General features: G+C 38.8%; 1 protein-coding gene across 1 annotated transcript in view; it reads right to left on the bottom strand.

Moving 5' to 3' along the window:
- The window catches only part of skap2 (src kinase associated phosphoprotein 2), a 274482-nt gene that overhangs the window by 239707 nt on the left and 18783 nt on the right, over positions 1-15992 (bottom strand). Inside the window, exon 4 of the mRNA XM_078534160.1 lies at positions 7940-8038. Coding sequence (XP_078390286.1) covers positions 7940-8038 — 99 coding nt within the window. The remainder of the gene's footprint in view (positions 1-7939; positions 8039-15992) is intronic.

The following is a 15992-nucleotide window of genomic DNA, read 5'->3' on the forward strand; positions in this document are numbered from 1 at the left end:
GGAATTGAGTGAACTTTTGAACTAGAAAGACTCAGACAGAGATTGAAAGAGAAAAGCAGACACAGAAATAAAAAGAACAAAATGGGTGTAAGTTTTTTGACCTTCACAGTACCTCGAAAATTATATCAGCATTATAAAAAATAATCTATTGTTTTTGAAACCTATACTTCACATAGCCAAATTTTGTCTGAATGTTAACTAATATTAAAGGGCAAAAGCACAGACCTTACATAATTTGATTTGTATAAAGCTCTTCATGCAACCTCAACCTAATTGAGCTATTAATATATGCTTCCAAATACCTGGGGGGGAGGGACTTGGTGGTGCCCTTTACAAATAGAGCAATTCTAGAAGCACAAATGTCATTCACGTCTCGTCCACAGAGACGGAAAAGAACACTGTACTCTTAATAGATGCATGTAGGCAAGTAACTATATTATAAATAATAGGCAATATTTCTTGTGTGCCAGCATTCTACAAATTTACACTCATTTCAGATGGTGAAGCAATGGCGTGTGCAGTGATCAAGACAATGCTTAAACTGCTACATCCCAAATGAGAGAATATATATGTATATTGAGAATAGGGGAGCTATATTGAGGTCCATAATACAAAAAATATCCACACTGGGTAACATAATTTAGCATGTAAATTGCAGCAATTTTAATAGGCTGCATGATGTAGAAGTGTAGTGTATTGTGTCTGGGGTGAAGGCTACATATAGTCAAGAGATGAAAATGCAATAGGAATGCCACAGACCAACCTCATAATTGACCCAGTCATGCTTAATCTCAGTCCCAAATGCAAAATTGCAGAAATTTGATGCTTCAATAACATCTTCAGTACAGTACAAATATAAATTTATTTTCCTTTAGTAGGGGCTGATATTCACTAAGTATCATTCAGAATGCAAAGAAATTCGAGAGAACAGGTGCCATTCTCAATTTATAAATTGACCAGAAGAGATCCTGATAATGGCAGGTGCTAAATAATACCACGCATTTAATATTATTCATGTATGAATATTCGCTGCTCTACTTCTCAACACAAGCACAAAATAGTTAAATTAGTTAGACATGATTAAAGTTAAAGACATTGCGATGCTATAGAAATATTCTAATTATGAAATTTGAAACCATCCATTTGAAACCCACTATCTCGTCCACTCTGCTTTGACTTTACATGACATTACACAAGTCATAGGAACATAGGAAACAGGAGCAGTAGGCTATTTGTCCCCTCAAGCCTGCTCCGCCTTTCAACTAGATCATGGCTGATCTTCTACCTCATTTTTCTGCTGTATCCCCATATCCCTTGATATGTTTAATATCTAGAAATCTATCAATCTCTGTCTTGAATATACTTAATGACTGAACTTCCACAGCTCTCTGGGTTAGAGAATTCCAAAAGTTATCTGAAATATTTGTTAAAAGGCTTTGTGTAACACTTGTAAATAAGATTGATTTTAAATTCAACAATGAAAATACCGTGTGGTTTTGAATCAAGAAGTAGCTACCTCTCTGAGTCACAAACCAAAAAGAGAAAAAAGGTTAGAACACGGGTGCAACAAGATATGCTTCCTAGCCATATCGCTCAATTATGCCTGAACATTTTTGAATTCACTCTGATACAGTCTGCATTGTGGTAACTACGTATTTCCTTTTAATAACCGTAAAGTGAGTAAAACTTTCAATAAAAGGCGGTACCATAAACATTTTCATGCAGCTGTTTGCATTATTACATTGTTTGTGCTTTACTGCCAATACAAACTGCAATGATTGTACTACAGAACGCTATTTTTCCACTTGTAGGTCCTTCTCCATTGCTTTATAAATATAATTATGATACAAGTACCATTTTCACACAGGTACTACTTTTGAAAACAAAGTGACATTACTACACTCATATTGCTCTCTAATTAGGCAACGTATACTTAAAATTACTTGCACATTGCTCTGCATGCTAGTGATATTTCTTTCAAGTTAGAAGCAGCTCATTATCCAGGAACATTTTTTTTAAAGTACATTTCCAGCTACAAACAGTACACTTATAAAAAAAAATCTGTTTTACTTGTGTTTATTTCAGTAGGTCATTTTCACACCAATAGATAGAATCATAGAATCTTACATACAAACTAGGAGCAGGAGTAGACCATTCGGCCCTTCGATCGTGGCTGATCTGACTGTAACCTCCCACCTACCCCCGGTAACCTTTCACCCCATTGTTTATCAAGAATCTATATACCTCTGCCTTGAAAACATAAAGACTTTGCTTCCACTGCCTTTTGAGGAAGGGAGTTCCAAAGACTGACTAGCCTCAGAAAAAACATTTCTTCTCATCTCTGTTTTAAGTGGTCGACCCTTTTTTTAAACAGTGACCCCAGTTCTAGATTCTCCCACAAGTGGAAATATCCTCTGCACATTCACCCTGTCAAGACCCCTCAAGGTCTTAAAGGTTTCAATCAAGCCACCTCTTACTCTTCTAAACTCCAGCAGATACAAGCCTAACCCTGTCCAATCTTTCCTCATAAGGCAACCTGCCCATTACTTGTATTAGTAAACCTTCTCTGAACTGCTTCTAATGCATTTACATCCTTCCTTAAATGAGGCGGCCGATATTGTATGCAGTATTCCTATGACTGGTCTCACCAGTGTCATGCACAACTGAAGCATAACCTCCCTACTTTTATATTCAATTCCCTTTGCAATAAATGATGACATTCTATTAGCTTTCCTAATTACTTGCTGTACCTGCATACTAACCTTTTGTGATTCATGCACTAGGACACCCAGATCCCGCTGCACCTCAGGGCCCTGCAATCTCTCACCATTTAGATAACATGCTTCTTTTCTTACTCTTCCTGCCAAATTGGACAATTTCACATTTTCCCACTTTATACTCCATTTTCCAGATCATTGCCCACTCACTTAACCCATCTATGTCCCCCTTGTAGCCTCATGTCGTCTTCGCAACTTACTTTCCTACCTATCTTTGTATTATCAGCCAATTTAGCAATCATACCTTCGACCCCTTCATTCAAATCATTTGTATAAATTGTAAAAAGTGGAGGGCCCAGCACTGATCCCGGCAGCACATCACTCATCACCAACCAGAAAAAGACCCATCCATAGCTACCCTCTGTTTCCTGTTAGCTAGCCAATCTTCTATCCATGCCAATGTGTTACCTCCTACACCATGAGTTTTTATTTTCCACAATAACCTTTGATGTGGAACCTTATCAAATGCCTTCTGGCAATCTAACTACAGTACATCCACCAGTTCCCCTTTATCCACAGCACATGTGACTCCTTCAAAGAACTCCAGTAAATTGGTTAAACATGATTTCCCTTTCACAAAACCATGTTGACTCCGCTTGATTGAGTTGAATTTTTTTAAGTGCCTTGCCATAGCATTTTTAATAATAGCTTCTAAATTTTTCCCTACGACAAATGTTAAGCTAACTGGCCTGTAGATTCCTGCTTTCTGTCTCCCTCCCATTTTGAATAAAGGAGTTGCAGTACAGAAAAAGGTCATTTGGCCTGTTGTGCCTGTGCAGAAGCTTTGAAAAAGTTGTCCAATTTAGTCCCACATCTCAGCTTTTTCCCCCATCATCATGCAAATTAGCCTTCTCCAAGTATATGTCTAATTACCATTTGAAATTTACTATGGAATCTGATTCCACCATACTTTCAGATCATTCATGTCAGGTCTTAATAACTGTGCGTGTGAAGAAATTTCTCCTCATTTCCACTCTAATTTATTTGGCACTTATTTTAATTCTATGACATGTGGTTACTGGCCCACTTACCAAAGAAAACACTTTCTCCCTACTTGCTCTATTAAAAACCCTCAAACATTTGAATACCACTAAGACATACTTTAAATTTCTCTGCTCCAGAGAGAACAACCTACTTAACTGAACACTTTCATCCATGGCATTATCTTGCCTGAAGCATCAGCAGACATGAATCAAGGGCCTGTCTTCAGACAGAGCACTCATGGAATGGAATGAAATCATCCTGCTAAGCCTCCTCTATATCTATTGTAAGGGCTTGATACCCCTCCTAAAGATTGGTGCCCAGAGTTGCACAATACTCCACCCAAGACCTTAGTGATTTGTAAAGGAATTGGGAATATGCATCCCCAGGTCTTTCTGCTTTTGCAACCCCCTCAAAATAGTACCATTTAGATTACACTGCTCATTCATGTTTTTTCTCTCGAAGGTGTCACTTCACATAGCAATATTAAATTGCATTTGCCATGTGTCAGCTCATTTCAGCAGCCTATTTCCACCTGATATTTGCTACTATCCTTTTCGCTATCTACTATGTTACCAAACTTCTAAATTGTACTCCCTACAATCAAGTCCAGGCCATTTTATATTCAGTAATAAATTCAATGATCTTGCCAACACAGGGGAACCACACTACATACATTCCTCCAGTCATCTCCACATGCATGTAAGAACAGATAGAGATTACACAGAATGTACATTGGTGCTAATTGCATGTCAGAACAAAAGTTACATAAACCTTTAATATACAAGTTTAAGCAAATACCTGCACTGGGCAAAGTAAAATAATAATATCTTTGCTCCTCTGCTGCACTTTCATTTTAATGAGCTCAGGATCAAATGCCTGAAAATCTCTGCATAATTACTAAGACTTAAGTCTAGCAAGAACAGGCACACAGTTTTACACACAACTTGATTTTCAAAATCAATGATTTGCAAACTCAACGCGGTGTGAATTGGACAGGCTTTAAAATTGTACGTCTGACCCAACAACACACTATTTTCCACTGATCATATCTGGCTAAAGTTGCAGCTTTAGATTTTATAACAGAGTGCTGTTAAAAATAAACTAGTGGAATAAAATCTTGTGTCGTTGCCTTTCTCACAATATAAGTGTTTACACCACAAAATATAATTTAGTGTATGTAAGCAGAGATGAAAACTAGACATTGATCAATTAGTGTGCAAAAGAACACAAGAAATAGGAGCAGGAGTAGACCACATGGCCCATCAAGCCAGCTCCACTATTCAATACGATCATGGCTGACCTTGGGCTTCAACTCCACTTTCCTGCCTACTTCCCATACCCTTGATTCTCTGAGACACCAAAAGTTTGACTATCGCAGATTGAAATGTTTTTAACATTGGAGTATCCATAACCATCTGGGGTAGAGAAGTCCAAAGATTCACAACCCTTTGAGTGAAGTAATTTCTCCTCATCTAAGTCCTGGATGATCAGCCCCTTGTCCTGAGACTGTGTCCCCCTGCTTTATATTCCATTACCAGTGAGATGAACAATTTCTCAGCGTCTACCCTAAAAAGCCCTTTCAGAATTTTATAGGTTTCAATGGAATCGCCTCTCATTCTTCTAAACTCCAGGATATATATGCCAAATTTACTCAGACTCTCATCATTGGGCAACCACCTCATGCCAGGAACCAATTTAGTGAACTTTCACTGTATGGCCTCCAATGCAAGTATATCTTTCCTTGAAAATGGAGACCAAAACTGCACAGAGTATTCCAGATGTATCTCACCAAAGCCTTATGCAATTGTTACAAGACTCCTTTATTCCTGTACTCTAATCCCCTTGCAATAAAGGCCAACATGCCATTTGCCTTCCTAATTGCTTGCTGAGCCTGCTTGTGAAAGCACAACCAAGTCTCTTTGAACATCAACACTTTTAAAAATCATTTTGCTTTTCTATTTTTACGACTAAAGTGAATAACTTCACACTTCCCTACATTATACTCCATCTGCCGTCTTGTTGCCCATTCATTTAGCCTGTCTATATCTCTTTGCAGCCTTTCTGTATCCTCCCCACAGCTTATATTTCCACCTAACTTGCAATCATCAGCAATTGTTGCAATTATGCCTCTGACATAAGTTTTTGAATGCAACTCTTTGGGAAGAGTTTATTGATGCATGCTTCTGTTGTGAAGCCTTACTCATTGGGAAGCGCAGAGATGATTTTGCAATACACATTCCCAGCAGGTTGGTTGTGTAAAAAGAATCAGTTAGGAATTAAACAAGATTGTAAAGATCTAGTATTATGCTGTACAAACTGAATATCATATTTGAAGCATTATAAGCTCATAAAAACTTTGCTTCAAAACATGCTCCTTCATTCCAATTAGAAACCTTTATTTCAACTTATTGTTAGTACACTACTAGGATGCATTAATATTGGTATACATTTCTGATGCCATTTCTTACTCCATGCACAATCTTGCTAAATGTATAGTCAGCAAGAGATACAGATTTTATACCAAGAATTAGGGACACATTATTGCATTAACTATGAAGTATTAAAAGGTTTTATTTTTGAGTTAAGTTTAATGTTTGCTAAAGATCCTGGAAATCTCCTTGGTTGAACCATTCAGTATAAAATTCTAGCAATTTTCAAACTATGCATATGACTTATAGGCTGCAATTTCAGCCTCATTTAAAGTATTTCAATGTTGATAACAGGAAATTTTGAAATTAATGAAATTGCAACATATTTCACAAAGATGGCATTGAGGGAGAAGAATGAATGAAAATTGTGTACTCAATTCTTAAACACGAACAAAAATATCAATGATTCTGACCCCTAACTGCACTACATTTTATGAGTAAATATACTCAACTAATCTTTGCCATGGATATGCTCAGCAAACTCATTAGACAAATATAACAAAGACTGTGATATTATTACTTGGTTGATTTCTGGGAGGTGGTTTGTTTCTTTGACCCATCTCAAAAAGACCAACACCATGTAATTTAAAATAACAGTACTGCTTTCTTCTGGTTTTTTCAGGCATTTCTTTTTCCTTAGTTCATGTATTCTTTGAATAAACAATCTTTGCTGGATAAAAATTCTACAAAAGGGTTAATTGTACCATATGTTGTTTAATTTTCATTAAAAAATGAGTCCGGGGTCAACAGTTTATACACAATAAACTGCAGGATAGGGACAGCTATATAATCCATAATCTCTATGACACAAGTGAATTATTGAGTTACATCATCATTGGCTTATTTTTCATTTAATTACAATCCTTAGCTTGCCTTCCAATTGTACAAAATGTACAATTTTATTTTATACACATAGGACATATTTGATATGTTGAAAATATATTACATTTTATGCCATTTTCCAGTGATCTTCCTGTTTTGCTTGCATGATTTGCATACTACTTCAGTTGGAATATGCTAGTGCAAATAATATTTAGGAAAAATGTTTCTGAAGTAATTCAATGAAATCATAATGCATCTCAGGAAAAGATATGTGTGGTCTACAATCTAACGATCAATTTTTCATTTTAATTTAACTGCCTTTTTAAATCCTTTGTTATGTACAAGAATCTGCCATTTTAACCACAAGACATTTTATTAACGCCTACTGTATCAAATAGCTAGCTATTTAAGGAAATAGGTTGATGCTTTAAAATCAATGATTTAATATAAATTGTAATTTTTAAAATAAGTTGCAAGTGATAGAAATCACGATTTTCTTATAAATTACTTTAAGGTATGCAACATTTCTGAAACTGCATTCTTAATTCTAGTTTTCATAATGGTCTCATGTAGTAGGAAAAAATGACACACTAGAAACTACTCCATATATTTTATATATTTTAGGAAATAATATTGTCTACAAGCTTGACAAGTACAATTTAACCTGAGCTCCATATTAAGACGAAGTTTTTTGTGCTTTAACAACATAGCTGTTTTTTTCTTGGTTGTATACACTTCCAATACCACTAGAGAGAGCTCTTTAATTCCTCATAGCTGCCTTCCAATAGGGACCTAATTCAATGTCACTGTAAAATTGCTGCTGTCTGGTTTTTCTCAAGAACTTCATCAAACCCGAAGTCCAGATTTCATAGTTTCTGAAAAAAACTGGCAATAACAGATCACACAAAGATATGCAATATCACATACCATCAGCTGCAGCTTCCTCATGGTTATCGCAACGTTCAGATGCCAGTGAAACACCATCTCCCAAAGGTTCTTCATAGCTGTCAGAATCATCCGATACCCCTACAAAATAATTAAAAATTTAAGCACAATTAACATTCTGTGTTAATATGCACAGGAGAATTGTTCATTAAAGTTTAATAAAATTCAATTTAGTATAACATTAAAATTCATTGATATAGAATGTTTATTCGAAGAAGGGAAATAAGGAGTTAAAAGCAGTGCGCGCGCACACTCACAATAGCCAGCAGATACTAATCCTTTATATTTGTTCTTGAAATGTGACAGGCTGCATTTGTTGCCCGGTAGCTATTTATTCCCAACTGCAAAGACTAAAACGAGTCAGGCTGCAATTTCACTGCCCTTGCCTTGCCTAAATGGGAGGCTACCAAACTCATTTGAAAGCTGCTGGCATACCTGCCCCATTGACAGGCAATGCGGCCAGATCAATTTCACAGAATCACAGAATGTTTACAGTGCAGGAGGCCATTTGGCCCATCGAGTCTGCACTGGCTCTCTGAAGGAGCATTCTACCTAGTCCTGCTCCCCTGCCTTAAACACATAACCTTGCACATTCTCTCTTTCCACATAGCAATCCAATTGCCTTTTGGATATATCTCGATCAAACCCACCTCCACCACCCTCTCAGGAAGTTCATTCCAGACGCCAACCACCCTCTGGGTAAAAAAAATCCTTGGATCACTTTTACTCCTTTTGCCAATTATTTTGAAACTATGCCCTCTAGTTCTTGATGCTATCGAGTGGGAACAGTTTCTCACTGTTTTCCCTGTCCATACCCCTCAGGGTCTTGAACACCTCTATCAAGTTTCCTCTCAGCCTTCTTTTCTCCAAGGAAAGCAGTCTCAACCTCTGCAATATATCCTCATAACTACAGTTCTTAATCCCTGGAATCATTCTTGTGAATCTCCTCTGTACTCTCTCCACTGCCTTCACATCCTTCCTCAAGTTTGGCACCCAAAACTGGATGCAGTATTCCAGATGAGGCCTAACTAGTGTCTTATACAATCGAATGCCCACAGATAAAACAGACAAACATACATTCAAGCAAAACACCTGTCTGTTTCAAGCAGAAGGCCTATTTCAATATGCAAATAGGGGTCCTAAATAGAACACTGATTTGCATTTTAGGTGAGAACGTGTGCCCTGCAGCCTCCAATCAGTTCCATCGGTGGCAGAGCCAAAAACCAACCAAAGGTAAGTTTTGAATTATTACTTCAGCTCCTTAGTCTCTGCAGTCATGACTGCTCACAACATCCCTACCCCCCCCTCCAACACTAATCTTTCTGGCACCTTAATAGTTTTGCACCTTACAGTTCATGTGCCAAACTTAAATGAGGCCATGACCTCAAAATCATGGGGCCTTCTTTGCCACTAGAACAGGTGGCCAGCCAGCACATTATACAAATCATCAGCCAAGATTCAAAATCAGCCCTCCCTGAAACTAACAGTCAATATCATTCACGTTAAAAAAGGAACTTTGGAAATATCTAAGAACAGCAACAGAATCTCACCTGGATACCACCAGCATTTTGCCAAAAGAAATTTGCATAGCCTACCTTCAAAAAGGACACTATAAGAGGATTCTGACAAGAAAGACAGATTTCCAGGATTTAGGGCTCGATGAAGCATTGAGTGTATGTTTATTAGAGAGAAAATTAAAAAGACATGTAATCCACTTGTATAAAGCAATGACAGGCATGGATAATTTAGGCACAAGCAGCTTAATTTAAATTAATTGCAAAAGAAACGACACAAGTGCAGAATTACAGAAGTAGTTTTCCCTACTTAATTTCAAATATGAAAAAGGATCTCCTTCAAAGCAATTAATGCTACATTGATTCATACCTTTAAAAGAAGGCTGGACAAAATATCTGGTTGAGAATGAATATTGGGAATATAGGTACAGACGATCAAATACACAATGGTTCCCGTGCTGTAGGAAGCATGGAAATATTGATGGCATACAACTTGTTTGGGTTGCATAGCTAAATACAATCCTCATGTGCATTTATACTATAAGTAAAATGGAGATACAAAGCTGTTTTGCTTAATGACATTGTCATTATAGCAAAAATGTAGCTTGAATCTAAAGTTGGGGACATGCCTGATACTGGAGTAAAGAGTAGCAAGACTTCCTGGAGAAGGAAATCATATACCATTTTGGAGCTAGTTCAAGTACAATACACTTGTTTGATGATAGTATGAAGCCGTTTTGCTTTGCACTAAGACTAAACTGGAGTGCAAACTTGTGTAAATGCACCTTCACATTGATATCTAAAGTTTTCTCTAGGTTATTTTGGAAATATCATGGATAAAAAGTTTAACGCTCTTTAATGTTTTATCTCCAATTATTGTCTCCCTCAGAAGATTGAATAACGTTGGTAGTCTAAGGCAAAGCAAATCTGGATATGTAAGTAGCCATCAGAAATTCCAGTACAATTGCAACATCAGGACCCAAGAATAGCAAATTTTGTTTCAGGTAAGAAGCAACAAAATCCAGGCTCAGGAAAAGCGTAGCAATATAAATTAAATGACTGAAATGCAATGATAACTGCATAAATATAGGGTGCATAATGTGAGTATGTTGAAGCTTCAGCTTACCCTACTTGCATGGAATGCAAGGGGGACAACACAATTGATTTTATAGCTGAGAGCAAAAGGAACACCTTGATGGGGATGATTGATAGCGTTTCCTCGTTATCACGGAAACAGATGCAATAGGGTGAAGTATTCAACTTGTTTTTAGGGAAACTTGGATACACATGTATACACACTGTGCAGATTACAGAAAATTAAATGATTTGACAGTAGTTGATGAGTCCTGAGTATAGACGATCCTTGAAAAGCCACGGCATGCCAAGAACGTGGCAACTCTCAATTTGTCCAAAAGTTACTGAAAGCTTTATGATAGAAGGAAGCCATATTGCTCTCTGCAGCAACATTTTGGTCATGAACTGTCCCAATTAGCTAAACTTGGTGCCTTTATCAACTGAAAGTCAGTCAGCCGGTCAGAATTGCACTTAGTAGTCTGCGGTAGACAGATGCAATCAATAGGTCAAGGAGTAGAGAACTATATTATTTATTTGAGCCACAAACAGCTTCTATACAAATTCTCATACTAAGCAATCGAGAAAGAATGCAGTGTAGTGTCGGTATTTCAAAGACAGTTGTTTGTATCTCTATGGCAAACAGTTTGGAGTATATTCAGACCACAATCAACTGATTTTGTTGAACTATACTCAATACAAAAAATTTTCATTTTTTTTCCAATACATTTGCAATATGTAATCTCCACAAAATGTAATCTGTTCAGTGCAATGATTTAGCAAATGCAAAAGAAGATGGGCTAACCCATAAAATGTGACTCATGGGGACTGTTCACTGGAGCAAATCAGAGGTACTCCCAAAAGCTCTTCAAAGGGTAGGAGATAATAATTTGACACAGTCCATGTACTGTCAAGGTATAGAAGCAGAATTAGCTTTGAGTGTAAACATAAATTAACTTTAAAGAAATGGAGGATGGAAACTTGCTCAGAAGTGGGGAGGCAAATATCTATTCAACATGGAAGGTGGTTGAAAAAGGAACTTTCGCCATTCTTATAGAGTAACGTGCTGGTACCACATTTTTTGAAATGCTCTTTCAGGCATTTTTGCTACTTTCATTGACATTGTTACAAGAGCAAAGTACTGCAGCTACTAGAAACCTAAAATAAGAACAGGCATCAACCTGAAATGTTAACTCCACAGATGCTGCCAGACCTGCTGAATATTTCTAGCATTTTCTGTTTTTATAGCATTAACTTCTGATGTTTATCTCCAAATTAAATTTCTTATTCTACTCCTTTGAGCTCATCTTGCGTATTTGGTTGCTTAGTATTTGGCAAAAATGGGAATTTCATTGATGCTTTCTATCCTGTACCTTTCTTTGACTAAGCAATTAAGGTACTACTTAGGCTGTAATGTAACACAAGGTGGTGTCCCATTCTTCCTAAATTGGCATGTAATATTACACTGACAAGACCACAGAATCATAGAATGGCTACAGCACAGGAGGCGGCCAATTGGCCTGCGTTGTCTGCGCCAGTTCTCTGCAAGGGCATTTCACCTAGTGCCACTCCCCTGCCTTTTTCCTGTAGCCTGCAAATGTTCTCTCTTCTGATAATAATCCAAATCTCTTTTGAAAGCCACGATTGAATCTGCCTCCAGCGCACTCTCAGGCAGTGCATTCCACATCCTAACCATTTGCTGAGTAAAAAAAAAATTCCTCATGTTGATAATGCTTTTTTTTTGCTAATCACCTTAAATCAGTATCCTCTGGTTCGCTACCCTTCCACCAATGGAAACAGTTTCTCCCTATCAACTCTGTCCAGATCCCTCATGAATTTGAATACCTCTATAAAATCACCCTTCAAACTTCACTTCTTCAAGGAAGACAGCCTCAGCTTCACTGACCAATGCACGTAACTGAAGTTCCTCATCCCTGGAACCATTCATTCCCTTGGATCTTTTCCGCACCCTCTAATGCCTTCACATCGTTCCTAAAGTGTGATTTTCAGAGCGGATGGAATTAAGGCCGAATCAAGGTTTTATACAGGTTCATTAAAACTTCCTTGCTTTTGTACGGTATGTATAAAACCCAATATCCTGTATGCTTTATTGATTGTTCTCTCAACCAGTCCTGCTACTTCAATCATTTTTGTATATATATACCGCCAGGTCCTTCCCTTCAGAATTGTACCCTTTATTTTATAGTGCCTCTTCCCGTTCTTCCTACCAAAATGAATCACTTCTCTGCATTTAAGTTTCATCTACCAGCTGTCCACTCATTTCATCAAACTATACAAGTCCTTTTTGAAGTTTAACACTACTCTCCTCACTGTTCACAATACTTCAAGTTTTGTTATCTGCAAATTTTGAAATGATGCACTGTACACCAAAGTATGGGTTGGAATCTTTCCATCCATGAGAGGTGGACACACAGTAAACAATGGTGCCTTTATTTTGTGCACTTTTGCTGATGGCGGTGAAGGCCAATCATTGAGAAACAGATTCTGCCACAAGCGCCGCAGGTTAAGCTGCCAAATGACATTGCAGGTCTTTGTTTTTGGTGTTGGTGCCTGTTTCCAAACTGCTGTAGCCACTAGTCATCATGGTAGTACACGCCAGCCCAAAGGAGGTATCACCATTTTTCTCTTTTGCCAGCTAGTGACTCCCAGGTGTAATAATTGATGTTTATAGCTTTCATGTCACTTTTGCAAGCATCTTTGAAGCAGAGCCTTAGGTGCCCCACTGGTCATCTGGCATCGGCTCCCTCACCATAGAGGATCCTTGGATATGCGACTATCTTCCATCCTGAAGAGATATCTGAGCCACCAAAGCCACCTCTGTTTGATTAGTGCCAACATGCTTGGGATCTCTGCCTTTGAGAGGGCTGCCACATTTGGGATTTTGTCCTGCTGAGATACATCCATAATGCACTGCGGACAGCAAATATGGAAATTATTGAGCTTCTTTTCCTGGTAGCTGTAAGTCGCCCATTTTCACAGCCACATAGCGAGGTGCTGAGAATAAAGGCCTTTTAAATCATTAGCTGGTCCTAATGGTCAGTTGGTATTATCCCATGCATGTTTCACGAGTTGGTCTAAGGTAGTAGCTACTTTCCCTATGTGTGCATCGAGCCCTGCAACAAGGGACAGATTGTCTGTCATCATGAACCCAAGATAGCAGAATTTGTTAACCACTTTCAGTGGGGTGTCATTTAATGTGATTAGGGGTGGAGATGCAACACCTTGATCCATGACCACAGTCTTCTTGACGCCTATAGTCAGGGATTTCAAGTCACCGACATGGGAAAGAGAGTCCATGAGTCTTTGAGTTGCCATGTGGACAATTGGCACAGCAATATCAGTGTAGAGGAGTTCCCTGATCAGGATGCAATGTTTTTGTCTTCACTTTCAGTCTTTGGTAGATTGGAGAGCTTACAGTCTAACTTAAGAGTGCAAGATACCACATCTACACATATTCTAGAATCAAAGAATTCAGACTTTGTGAATACAAGCCTCAATGGTTGTATGTAAACTTATCTGGTCACAAAGAAGTCCAACACTCAGAGTTTGATCTGATATGTTAGGTTTGGTTCGATTCCACCGTACTCAATGTCCATGCTTTGCTATAAATAGCAAATAAGGCCCATCCAAAAAATAAATTCAGGAGGATACTGGTTCTGTTACTTGACTAATCATCCAGAAGCCTGAGATAAACGCTCCAGAGACGCAAGTTCAAATTCCACCATGTTTGTTGGGGAATTTAAATTTTGTGTTCAGTGGTAAAAGTCAAAATTAACCCCACAGCATGTTCCTGAGTTTAAAAAAAGTCTGAGATAAGAGATAAATTGAGACATAAATAACCAAGGGCATAGATTTAAAGAAATTGTCAAAAGGATTAAAAAGAGAAATGTTTTCACCCAGAGGGTGGTGAGGGTCTGAACTCTCTGTCTGAAAGGATGGCAGAAGCAGAATCCCACATCACATTAAAAAAAACTTAGATATCCACCTGAAGTGCAGTAATCTACAGGGCTACAGACCAAGAGCTAGAAAATGAGATTAGGCTAGGCAGCTTTTTTCGCCAGCATAGACACAAAGAACCAAATGGCCTCCTTCTGTCAGGAAATTAATTTTCTATGACTACCCAGCACCAACCTAGGCATTGGATATGACAAAGGCACATCCAGCCCAGTCAACCCTGCAAGTCTCTCTCACTAACATTTGGGGACTTGGGCCAAAACTGGGAGACTACTCCCACTTTCAAGTCAAGTGACCAGGCTGATGGTCAGATTCAGAATCATAACTTTCGGTCAATGTTCCAGACCCCTCCATCACCATACCTGGATTTGTCCTGTCCCACCAATCAGTCAGACCTCACCAGAGATGGTGGCATAATGATATACAGATGGGGGGAGTGATCCAGGAGACTTCAACGTTGAATCCAGTCTTATGACATCAGCAAGGGAACCTATCACCTCGCGCCCTTCCTCAGCTGACGAATCAGTACTCTTCCATGTTGAACACAATTTGGAAGAAACGCTGAGGGTAGCAAGAGTAAAGACTGCACTCTGGGCGGAGTCTTCAATGCCCATCACCTGGAGTGGCTCAGCACCACCACTACTGAGTGACCTCTAAAGGGCATATTTGCCAGGCTGGGCTTGTGGAAGGTGGTAAAAAAACCGACTAGAGGGGGAAAAAAACTGCTTGGGCTTTGTCTTCAACAAAGTACCTGATGCACATGCCAGTTGTCCATGACAGTGTTGATAGGAGTGACCTCCGTCAAGTCCTTGTAGAGACAAAGGCTGGAAATTTTCTGGCCCTTCCTGCCGGCAGGATCTGTAGGCAATGGACTTTTGAATGGCATGCCACACCTGCTGCAGCAGGACCCACCGCGCGGGGGCCAGAAAATCCCGGCCAAAGTCCAAGGTATCATCCATTGCGTTGTGTGGCACTGTTAAATGGCTAGATTCAAAACAGATCTGGCAAATCAAAAACGGGCATCCTTGAGGACCTGTAGGCCATCAGCAGCTGCAAAATTGTATTCAATCACAATCTGCAATCTCATTGCCCGGCATATCCCACATTCTACCATTAGTATCAAGCCGGGAATAAACCATAGTTCAATGAGGTATGTAGGACAGCATGTCAGGGGCAACACCAGGCATATTTAAATGAGGTGCCAACTTGGTGAAGCTACAACATTGGACAACATGCATGCTAAACAGTAGAGCTAAGCAAATCCAAAGCCAAATGGATCAGATCAAAGCCCTGAAGTCCAGCCACATCTAGTCATGAATGGTGGTGAAGTAAACAACCAACAGGAGGAAGTGTTTCCACAAACATCCCCACCCTCCAATAATGGAGGAGCCTAGCAAGCAAGCGCAAAAGACAAAGCTAAAGCATCTGCAACCAACTCCAGCCAGAAGTGCCAAGTGGACGATCCATGTCAGCCT

Source organism: Cetorhinus maximus, chromosome 3 (assembly GCF_964194155.1).
Source record: "Cetorhinus maximus chromosome 3, sCetMax3.hap1.1, whole genome shotgun sequence".
Lineage (NCBI taxonomy): Eukaryota > Metazoa > Chordata > Chondrichthyes > Lamniformes > Cetorhinidae > Cetorhinus > Cetorhinus maximus.